Raw genomic sequence first — 12304 nt, 5'->3', positions numbered from 1 at the left:
GGCAAACTTGGATATGTTGCACTCGGTCCCTTCCTCCAAATCATTAATATAGATTGTAAAGAGTTGGGGTCCCAGCACTGACCCCTGCGGAACACCACTAGTTACTGATTGCCAGCCCGAGAACGAACCATTTATCCCAACTCTTTGTTTTCTGTTAGATAGCCAATCTTCCACCCATGCCAGTATATTACCCCCAATCCTGTGATTTTTTATCTTGATCAGTAATCTTTTGTGTGGAACCTTGTCAAATGCCTTTTGGAAGTCCAAATACACTACATCCACTGGTTCCCCTTTATCCACCTTGTATGTTACGTCCTCAAAGAATTTGAGCAAATTTGTCAAACATGACTTCCCCTTCATAAAACCATGCTGACTCTGTCCTATTAAATTATGTTTATCCAAATGCTCTGTTACTGTTTCCTTAATAATGGACTCCAACATTTTGCCAACCACAGATGTTAGGCTAACTGGTCTATAGTTTCCAGCTTTTTGTCTACTTCCCTTCTTAAATAAGTGTGTTACATTAGCAGTTTTCCAATCGGCCGGGACCTTTCCTGAGTCCAGGGAGTTCTGGAAAATAATCACCAATGCATCCACAATCCCTACCGCCACTTCTCTCAAGACCCTAGGATGTAGGCCATCAGGTCCAGGGGATTTATCCGCCTTTAGTCCCATTATTTTACCGAGTACCATCTCCTTAGTGATTTTAATCGTGTTTAGCTCCTTCCCCCCCATTGCCCCCTGTTTGTTCAGTGTTGGGATATTTTTAGTGTCCTCTACTGTAAAGACTGATACAAAATATTTGTTCAGCGTTTCTGCCATCTCCATGTTCCCCATCACTAGTTTCCCGGTCTCATCCTCTAAGGGACCAACATTCACTTTAGCCACCCTTTTTCTTTTTATATAGCTGTAGAAACTCTTGCTATCTGTTTTTATATTTTTTGCTAGTTTACTTCCATAATCTATCTTCCCTTTCTTAATTAATCTTTTAGTTATTGTTTGCTGGCTTTTAAATGCTTCCCAATCTTCTATCCTCCCACTAGATTTGGCTACTTTATATGCCCTTGTTTTCAGTCGGATACTATCCTTTATTACTTTACTAAGCCACGGATGGCTGTCTTTTCTTTTACTCCCCTTTTTCCTCAGTGGAATATATTTATCTTGAAAGATGTGAAATATCTCCTTGAATGTAGACCACTGCTCTTGTACCGTCTTACACTTTAATCTGTTTTCCCAGTCCACTTTAGTCAATTCTACTCTCATACCTTCATAGTCTCCTTTATTTAAGCTCAGTACGCTGGTTTGAGATCCAACTCTCTCACCCTCAAACTGAATTTGGAATTCAACCATATTATGGTCACTCATTCCAAGGGGATCCTTTACTAGGACATTTTTTATTAATCCTGTCTCATTACACAGGACCAGATCTAAGATTGCCTGCCCCCTGGTTGGTTCAGTTACATACTGCTCAAGGAACCCATCCCTAATACACTCTATGAACTCTTCCTCAAGGCTGCCATGCCCAATTTGATTAGTCCAGTCAATATGAAAGTTAAAAATCTCCCATGATTATAGCTGTTCCCTTATTACAAGCCCCAACTATTTCCTGATTTATACTCCGACCAACAGAGTTGCAACTGTTAGGAGGCCTATAGACTATGCCCACTACTGACTTTTTCCCCTTATTATTCCTTATCTCCATTAATAGCCCCATTAATACTACAATCAATGTATTAAAACATATAATCCATTTAATTTCCACTTGTAACAGTAAAGCGAGATGCACTTTATTGAAAAACAGCAGGTCTCCAACCCCCCCATTAAAATAGCACATAGATGTCAAGAAATACATTGAAGTAGAGAGAACACCATGGGTTAATAGCAGGTCTATATATAGGGAATCTAATTTTTGTATATATCATACTCCTTTGAGAACAACTAAAATGCATCTCATACTTGTAAAAACACAGTAATATCAGCTATACCTTATTTAAACTTACATGATTATTGGTATATTTTACTTTTTGATACACTTATGTTTGATATACATTGTCAGCCTACCTCTGCATCATAGGGGTCCTGCAAAATGGCTGATTCTAACAATAAGACAGCATTGGGAAGATCTCCCTCTTTCTGCTTTTTTATTGCTTCCTCAAATGCATTGGGCCAGTCTTTGAAGGGATTGTCGGTGTGAAAATAATAGCCCTGCAGCAAAGGTCAATTGAAGTGATTAATATCTAATAAAAAAAAGTTGCAAAAATTGTTGATATCTAACTTTCTGGAACTAAATTGGGCTGATTACTGACTTGATAGACATTTTAATGCATATACTTTATTCAATATTACCTTGCTATTCATTGTTATTGAGTTACAACAATTAAATCACTTCATTAATAATTAACTCAACATTATCCATTCAAAATTTGTTTGACTCCCTCCACCCCTCATTCCTTATTCATTTGCTGTTCTGACTGGTTGGTACTGCAGGTACTCACATCAAATCCACTATTTACTACTTGGGTTTGATGTGAGGCAGATGATCACAATCCATCTTGTGTAAAGAATGGGCTAATAAAACATTAAAATGTTGCACTGTATTTTCCTAATTTCTGTACTGTGCAATGGATAACTCTCATCATTGTACTGCATGAATTCTTTGTCACAATTTTCAGGTAGATTTTGAATATAAATGAAAATTAAATAACCCAAGTATTTGCTGGTTGCAGCAATTTGATTATAGGGCAATGTGTTATTTTTAAGGTCACATAATATATTAGGTTACCTTCTCATGTGGGGAGACAGCTGTATTTGTTAGTGGCTGTTCACTTCCTGCAATCCAATTCCTACGTGCCATTTCCTCCCATTCATCTTGCATTTTATCCCAGAATTCTGTGTCAGACTGGTAGAAAACAATAAAATACAAAAGCTAAAGTGCTTCAATCACAAGTTAAATTCAAAAACCACCAATTCAAAAACCACAGAGAATTCTTGGCAGCAATTCATTAGGCATCAGATGTCCAATTAAGCTGGTATTTTCTATAAGTCGCAGCACAATTAAGTACTTGCCAGATGAGATTGAGTTTGAGTGTGAATACTTAAGAAGAAAATAGAAAGGATAAGCCTACTTTAGCGGACATAAAATATGGTTCTTTAGAAGCTTCTTTCAGGATTGGATTCAAAGATTTCCTTTGAGTGACAATACAACCTGAAGTACGCTAGTTTTTTGTGTTAATTATACATTTTCCACTATACATACTCATGGTGAACTGAATACTTGATATGCAGTTAATAATTCAGTTTTGCCAAGTAATGATTAAGCATTGAAGTTGCCCTTTTCATAATCCTAAGCAGTAGTATAAATCTACAGAGCAATATACCATCAATTGAATAAGTCTTTAGGACCACTTGATTTCAATTATAGCCATTGATGGTTATTTGTTCGTTTATTTGTTGCTAATATTGTTTGCATGGCTTTTAGTAGTTTACGAGAAAATGATCACCAGATATCAAAATGATAAAGACTCCAAATTAGAAATATCATGCAGGTTTTAATAATTGCAATAACTTGGTGCAGCCCCATTGGTTTCTGTTGGAAATGTTGCATGCAGTGCCACATGGCTTCACACTATAGGAAGGATGTTGAGGCAATAGAGAGGGTATAGAGTATAAGACATTTAGGACAGATAGTAGGCAAAACTTTTTACATAGAGGGTTGTGAAGATGTAGAATGCCCTACTAGAGTTAGTGACTGAAGCAGAGATCATGTCAACATTTAAGAATAGGTTAGATTATTGGTCGAAGGAAAGGGGAAGTTAGGGATCTTCATAGGAATAGGATCACTGCTCATGTGGACAGTAAGCTTCAACACGGACTGATTGGGTTGAATGGCCTTCCATGTTGTAATTTCTATAAGGCAATTGCACACATGTAGTAAGTGACAAGATGACACTGTGAGGTATGTGTCACATTGGTCTATTAACCAGGTAACATTTAGTAACTGAAAACAACTAAAATGCCAGCATGGATAATTCTTTATAGGCAGACCAAATCTTTGTAATAGTTATCAGCCATATGATTTGTAGAGGCTAAACTAAGTTTGTATTTATCAAATATTAGTTAACAGTAAGAAAAATCCATTATTCTTAATGTTAAACACTTTCATATTGTTATTAGCAACAAATTGGGTGAGTAGCGCCACCTGTTAGGGCCTAAAGAGGCAGTCAGTGGCTGTAGCGCCACTGGCTGCGTCTCCGGCGATATTCAGTAGGGGCGCTAATGGTGGCGTTAGGCATTTGCGCTGCGCCGCCACCGATGACGTCATCGGTGTGCGCAGCGCCCCATTCGTGCCCCGTTCGCGATATTTGGTAGCGAACACCGCAGTTGCGCCGCTCGCTACCCGCGCCCGGTTCATGGGGCCTTACTGTGCCGGCAGCGGCGCAAGTTAAGGTGGAGGTGCGGGGCGGCCGCTTTTTCGGCGGCCGCCTACCAGCACCTCCGTCCCCGGCCTCCAAACCACCCCCCGCGGCATTGCCGGCTGTTTCCCGAGAGCCTGGCACTTCTCCTTGGTGCCGGGCTCATTTGCCGGCACTCGCGATCGGGGATCGCGCTGTTGCAGGCACCTCCCCCTTAACAGTGGAAGGCCTGCAGTACCGCAGCGTGCCGTGCCGCAGCATGTGGCGCTGCGGCACGTTGCACTGCAATAGTCAGTTTCAGCACCCTAAGAGGGACGTGGAGCGCCTCGAGCCTCGCCCCGTCTCCCTCGAGGGGCAATGAAACTGAATTTCTGGCAATCGGTATCACTCCGATCGCTGCGCTAAATCCTGCGCTCAGGCGACTTTTGCGCCACTTTGGCGCCCCAACCCAATTTCTAGGCCTATATACTTTGGGGGAGAAATTCATTATAGCCCAGGAATGGGCGGTAACTTTTGAAAAGTTTGAGAAGTAGCGGCAGGCACTAATGAATCACGCTGCACGCAAAATTGAGACTCGGATTGGAGCGCTAAATCAAGCGCTAATGGCCTAGCTCAGTGGCGCTACACTCAAAGCGCTAAACAATATCCAGTGCAGTCTAATCGCAAGTCATCATTGCCACAGGCTCTTTCCAGTTCATAAAGGGGAGGTTCATTGAAGCTGCAGAACCTCATTCTCAGCAAGGAGGAGCAGGCCAAGCCCAAGGAGCCAGACGACTCAAGCAAGTGTCATGATGGCAGATTCATGCCCCAGGGAGAGAGCCCACAGATCTTCGGACCAAGCTTTGGAGGAGTTGGTGTCCGCTGTGGAGAGACGGAGGGCAGTGCTCTACCTGACAAGTGGCAAGAGTCCCTCACCGCAAGTCCTCCGTGCCATGTGGATGGAGGTTGCCCAGCATGCCTCAGGCAGCACTGTGGTCCCCAGGACCCACACACAGTGCAGGAAGAAATTTAACGAGCTCACTCGGGTGGTCAGGGTGAGTCAATGCCTCAACAAATGCGACATACCACCATCTGAACCACAGTCTGCACACACTGGCCAAAGCACCACACACCCAGCACTCACCCACCAACAATCTCTACCTACCAACACTCATACCTTGCACACAATGACAGGCACATTGCCCAAACACATTGCTCCACACTCATTTGCACACTTTCCTTTCTCTTGCAGTCCAAGGTGACTCACAACAAGAGGGAGCAGGAGTGCGCAGGTGGGGGACAAGCCAACACCCAACCACTGTCTGCACTGGAAAATAGAGTGCTGGAGATTATTGGGCGCCAGGTGGTGGGCACCGAGGCCACCGGCAACGTTGGCCCCCTTGGGGGCAACAACAGTATGTTCATCCCTACTCCTTCTCACATTCCATTTCCCCCTCACCCCACAAGCCTTTCGTACTTTCCAGCTAATCGTGCTGAATGCATGCATTTCTCCCTTCCTGCCCCCCTCCCCTCACCTTAACCTGTTTCTTGTGCCTTTATGCTTTCAGATAATGAGCAAGCACCTGAGCAGCCTGTCCCTGTGGGCACCATTGAGAGCGAGGCGGGGGAAGTGGAGGAGGAAGAACACACTGTGTCACTGCATGTCTCACCCGCAGGCACCAGCTCAGATACTGGCACTAGGCGCTCTTTAGAGGCTAGTATAGTACCGGGATCTGCACAGGGTGATGCACCAGGAACGAGTGGGCTGCAGCAAGGCCAGGGGGAAAGGGCAGCTCAGGGGCAAGCTCCCCAAAGGGTGAGTTCACGTGCAAGTTCTGCTGCACAGGACTCAGATAAGGACCTCGATGGGGAGGCATTTAGAAGAAGGGTGATGGGCATGCACACGGAGATGATAGATTCAATGGCAAGGGTGCCCGAGAGCCTGTTGGCAATGGTAAGGAGTGTGGAGAAGTCTGCCTCCAACACTGCACAAAGCTCTGCGCACACCATGGAGCCCATCATTTTCAGTCTGGAAAGGATGGTCGACTCCCAGAGAGAACGTGGTGACCCAGACCTGATGCCGCATGTGATGGGCGATCTGGCAGCTTCCAGTGCAGCACAGGCAGAAGCGACGCAATGTCTTAGCACTGTAATGCAGTCTATGGTTGGTGCCATCCAATCTCAGATTGCTCTCATGCAGTTTCAGCTTGATGCCACACAAGCTCTGACTGCTGCCATCGTAGACTGGGGCTTTCACGGTGTCGCCACAGTCCAGCAATCTGTGCTGCAACAGATTGCTAGGGATGCTGACGTGCTGCTCCGGGGGAGTGGCAGTGGGTCAGTGGAGCAGGAACCCGGTGTTCTCTCAGGATGACAGCATTCCTGCTCCCACTGCTGGCACACCGCCATTGTCCTTGTTGTTGCCTGTCATCCAGCCATCCCAGATTGCTGCTGCCCATGCTGAGGTGGTGCAATCTTCAGACAGGCCTTCAAGGCCCAGAGCTGGTCGAGGGATTCCTGCAAGGCCATCTGAACTCTCCTGCATGGACACTCAGCAGCCTTTTACCAGCCGTGCTGCAGCTACTGGGCCAACACTTTGTAGGAGTAGTAGAGTAGGCAAAGGCACAGTAACCAGAGGCACTAAGGGATTGCACAAGGGTAAATAGTTAATATTGTTGTTGTAAATATGTGTTAATTGATTATTGATATATTTATTAAGTCAGTTTGAATTATTTTGTGGTGTGTATCATTTCAGCTTTGCGCTGTGAAATGGCCTGTGACAGGGATGCAACGATGGGGATGTGGTGAGCAACAGGGATCTGGGGTTTAATTTATTGGAACTGCAGTCTGATGAGGTGGTCACAGACCACCCTTCCAGAAGGCCAATTGAGTGGCTGCCTTCTCCCTTGCTCCTGTTCCTCCTCCTCCTCCTCCTCATGTTCCTCTTCCTCCTCCTCTCCCTCTTCCTCCTTCTGAGGTGGTCCCGCAATCCCTGGTGACAAGGGCTGGGCCCTTATGATGGCCAAATTGTGGAGCATGCAGCAGACGATGATGAAATGGGACACCCACTCAGCTGAGTACTGGAGGGCTCCTCCTGAGCGGTCAAGGCAGCAGAACCGTTGCTTGAGCACCCCGATGGTCTGCTCGATGATGTTCCTGGTAGCAGCATGGCTCTCATCATATGAGTGCTGGGCAGGCGTGTTGGGGTTGCGGAGGGGAGTCATGAACCAGGCGGGGAGCGGATAGCCCTTGTCTCCGACCAGCCAGCCGCGAGCTTGATGTGGTGGCTGGAAGAGTGCTGGCACAGAATGAAGGCATCATGGCTGCTGCCAGGATAGCGGGCATTCACATTGAGAATTCGCTCTCTGTGGTCGCACACCAACTGCACATTAAGTGAGTGGTAGCCTTTGCGGTTATGGAAGATGTCAGGATTGTTATGCGGTGTCCGCAAAGCCACATGGGTGCAGTCAATGGCGCCCTGCACCATGGGGAATCCCGCTATCCTGGCAAAGCCACATGCACATTTGTCCTGCTTCTCTCTGGTGATGGGGAAGGAAATGTAGTCCCTTCTCCTCCTGTAGAGAGCCTCTGTGACCTCCTGGATGCAGCGATGGACAGTGAACTGCGAGATGTTCGCTATGTCTCCTTTTGCAGACTGGAAGGATCCGCTGGCGAAGAAATTGAGGGCAACGGTGACCTTGACTGCCACTGAGAGAGCTGTCCTCCTCCTGATCTGAGGCTGGAGGTCTGGTTGCAGGAGGTGGCAGAGTTCTATGACCACCTCCTTGCTGAAGCAGAGCCTTCTAATACACTGTTCCTCGCTTAATTGAAGGTAGAAGTGCTGTCAGAATACCCTCTGAGGGCAAGGCCTCCTGTTGAGAGCCCTCATGGCCCTCCTCATCCCTCTGCCACATGTTCCAATCTTGCTCCCTGCTGTGCTCCCTCCGCCGTGGATCCTGTAGAGTGAGGTCGACTGCCAGTACAGCCCCCATTGTGAGAATAAATGTAACTAATTTTTAGTAGCCATAACATTCCGGAGACTAAACAACTTTTCAATGACTGATTTGAACTGTTGCAGAATGCCAAACTGACCAGGAAGCGGTGAAACAGCACTAACCTGAGAGCTGTGACTCATTACTCATGATCCCTTTAAGTAGCGCCCCTGGAGCCGGCTACTGACTGTTTCACGCCTCCTCTCCCTGTCGGGGTGAGGCTCCAAGGCAGGTGGTGACAATGAATTTTGCAGATCGGGCGCCTGCATGCTTACTGAAATCACGAGCTGCCTGGCGCTGAAGTCTCTGGCGCTAACTCGTAGCGGCAACATTGGGGGTGGGGGGGGGGCGGATTTGGCATGTGTCGCCGTGGCGTTACTGCCTCAGCGCCCCGCCAGGCGCTAACTGGAGGTGCTAAGGTACCGAATTTCTCCCCCTTTATCTTTAAGGTTTTTGCTCACTCAAAGTTATTATTACGGTCCCCACCACTTATAGCAGGTACGTTGGTGTTTAAACGATTTGGCCATTATAAGGCAGCGGAGGGTATAAAAAGTAACGTGAAGGCAGGAGGCAGCGGTGCAACTAACTACACCTGTCCTCTGATTGTAATAGCTTGGAAAATAGTGAGACCAGTTTGGATGTGAAATTCTACACCGTGATTCCATGTTCTTCCCTTTTTCTAATCAAAAGCCACAGTTCCAGCCAATCACTTGTTCAGGGCCCACTCTTGGGAGTACTGAGGCGCCGGTCTACAATTTCCCCTGCTCCACTTTAATAGAGCTATTTCATTACTTGAAAGCTCATGGAGACAAACTTTTCTCCAACCAAATGGGAGAAGACTTGAAGTGGCAGAGCACGACAGGAAAGCGACATGATAAAGTATGGCTGAAAAAGCCAGGCGCTTAATACGTTATAAGCTGGCAAATGGTTAGCACTATTTTCCCAATATAGGCGACTGCCCATGGAAAGCATGGACAGTGTAACTGGTAGGGAATGTATTTCTTAACTATCTACTTACAGTTTACCACACCAGACAAGGCAAGTCACTTTAAAAAAAATCTAATTTTAGTGGCATTCCGTTGCATTTCCTGACTAGTTCTGTAATTGCTTCAGTAACTATATGAAAGATGCCATCATCATAGAAATAGAATATATATTTTTTTAATCATTCCTGGGATGTGGGTGTCACTGGCAAGGCCAGCATTTATTGCCATTCCCTAAATGCCCTTGAGAAAATGGTGGTGAGCCGCCTTCTTGAACCGCTGCAGTCTGTGTGGTGATGGTACTCCCACTGTGCTGTTAGGGAGGGAGTTCCAGGATTTTGACCCAGCGACGATGAAGGATCGCTGATATATTTCCAAGTCAGGTTGGTGTGTGACTTGGAGGGGAACTTAGAGGTGATGGTGTTCCCACGCGCCTGCTGCCCTTGTCCTTCTTGGTGGTAGAGGTCACGGGTTTAGGAGGTGCTGTCGAAGAAGCCTTGGCGAGTTGCTGCAGTACATCTTGTAGGTGGTACACACTGCAGCCATGGTGCGCGGTGGTGACGGGAGTGAATGTTTAAGGTGGTGGATGGGGTGCCATTCAAGTGGGCTGCTTTGTCCTGGATGGTGTCGAGCTTCTTAAGTAGTTGTTGTAGCTGCACTCATCCAGGCAACTGGAGAGTATTCCATCGCACTCCTGACTTGTACCTTGTAGATGGTGGAAAGGCTTTGGGGAGTCAGGAGGTGAGACACTCGCCGTAGAATACCTAGCCTCTGACCTGCTCTTGTTGCCACAATATTTATGTGGCTGGCCCAGTTAAGTTTCTGGTCAATGGTGACCCACAGAATGTTGATGGTGGGGGATTCGGCGATGGTAATGCCCTTGAATGTCAAGGGGCGGTGGTTAGACTCTCGCTTGTTGGAGATAGTCATTGCCTGGCACTTGTGTGGCTTGAATGTTACTTGCCACTTATCAGCCCAAGCCTGAATGTTGTCCAGGTCTTGCTGCATGCAGGCATGGACTGCTTCATTATCTGAGGAGTTACGAATGGAACTGAACATTGTGCAAGCATCAGTGAACATCCCCACTTCTGACCTTATGATAGAGGGAAGGTCATTGATGAAGCAGCTGAAGATGGTTGGGCCTAGGACACTGCCCTGAGGAACTCCTTCAGCGATGTCCTGGTTCTGAGATGATTGGCGTCCAACAATTGCAACCATCTTCCTTTGTGCTAGGTATGACTCCAGCCAGTGGAGCATTTTCCCCCTGATTCCCATTGACCTCAATTTTACTAGGGCTCCTTGATGCCACACTCAGTCAAAATGCTGCCTTGATGTCAAGGGCAGTCACTTTCTCCTCACCTCTGGAATTCAGCTCTTTTGTTCATGTTTGGACCAAGGCTGAAATGAGGTCTAGAGCTGAGTGGTCCCGGCAAAACCCAAATTGAGCAGCGGTGAGCAGGTTATTGGTAAGTGCTGCTTGATAGCACTGTTGACAATGCCTTCCACCACTTTGCTGATGATTGAGAGTAGGCTGATGGGGCGGTAATTGGCTGGATTCGATTTGTCCTGCTTTTTTGTGGACAGGACATACCTGGGTGGTTTTCCACATTGTCGGGTAGATGCCAGTGTTGTAGCTGTACTGGAACAGCTTGACTGGAGGCGCGGCTAGTTCTGGAGCACAAGTCTTCAGCATGATAGCCGGGATATTTTCGGGACCCATAGCCTTTGCTGTATCCAGTGCGCTCAGCCGTTTCTTGATATCACAGGGAGTGAATCGAATTGGCTGAAGACTGGCTTCTCTGATGGTGGGGACCTCAGGAGGAGGCAGAGATGGATCATCCACTCGGCACTTCTGACTGAAGATGGTTGCAAACACTTGTCTTTTGCACTCACCTGCGGGCCTCCACCATCAATAAGGATGGGTATATTGATGGAGCCTCCTCCTCCCATTAGTTGTTTAATTGTCCACCTCCATTCACAACTGGATGCGGCAGGACTGCAGAGCTTTGATCTGATCCGTTGATTGTGGGATCGCTTAGTTCTGTCTATAGCATGCTGCTTCCACTGTTTAGTATGCATGTAGTCCTATGTTGCAACTTCCCCAGGTTGGCATTTCGTTTTAGGTATGCCTGGTGCTGCTCCTGGCATGCTCTTCTACACTCCTCATTGAACAGGGTTGGTTCCCTGGCTTGATGGTAATGGTAGAGTGAGGGATATGCCTGGCCATGATTGTGGTGGAATACAATTCTGCTGTTGCTGATGGTCCACAGCGCCTCATGGATGCCCAGTTTTGAAAATGTATCGGAGTCTTTACGGAGATGTTTCTTAGGTTCTCATTTTATTGATTCTTTAAATGATCTGATTCTGCTTTGTGATGTTATGGCTCAGAACAATTTTTGGTCATCATATGTGATACTGATGTGGTTTTCAATTGAAAATGACCAAGAGTCTTACCCACTCATTACCATTTAACATATAAAAGGAAACTATGTTACATTGCTTACAATCTTTTCAATCCACACTAATTCAGATCTTAGTGAGAAACGAAGGTGAAGGCTAAGGCCTATATTGTAGGTCACCATTGAGGTTGCAAAGAATAAAAGAGACGAACTAAATCAGAATATGATATAGATTCATATTCTATTAATAAAGTGATTGCATAACATCAAATTTGCAGTTAATAAAGTGAAAAAGAGGAAGAAACGAATGAGGGAGGTAAGGGCACCTGCAGTTTTGAGGTTCTGGGAAAGACTGAGTTAATGTAGAAGACTGTGATGAATCATGATCTAGGAAGAAGGGAGAGTATGCAGGATGGCATATTTGGAGCTTAGCAGGAATGAGTAAGGACAATATCCAATGATAATTATTTAAAAGACTACTGCACATTGAAAGTGTATATGGTTTGCAGTTTTGAAATACATTCTGTGGAACCCAACAG

General features: G+C 46.2%; 1 protein-coding gene across 1 annotated transcript in view; it reads right to left on the bottom strand.

The window, feature by feature from the left end:
- The window catches only part of pex5la (peroxisomal biogenesis factor 5-like a), a 250138-nt gene that overhangs the window by 44843 nt on the left and 192991 nt on the right, over positions 1–12304 (bottom strand). The window contains exons 7-8 of the mRNA XM_085990260.1: positions 2783–2899; positions 2062–2205 (exon numbers count right to left, since the gene is read on the bottom strand). Coding sequence (XP_085846386.1) covers positions 2062–2205; positions 2783–2899 — 261 coding nt within the window. The remainder of the gene's footprint in view (positions 1–2061; positions 2206–2782; positions 2900–12304) is intronic.

This window comes from Somniosus microcephalus, chromosome 6, assembly GCF_052327205.1.
Source record: "Somniosus microcephalus isolate GS21.2 chromosome 6, FLI_Smic_1.0, whole genome shotgun sequence".
Lineage (NCBI taxonomy): Eukaryota > Metazoa > Chordata > Chondrichthyes > Squaliformes > Somniosidae > Somniosus > Somniosus microcephalus.
The sequence above is the reverse complement of the archived record's forward strand: the minus strand, read 5'-3'. Positions and strand labels throughout refer to the sequence as shown.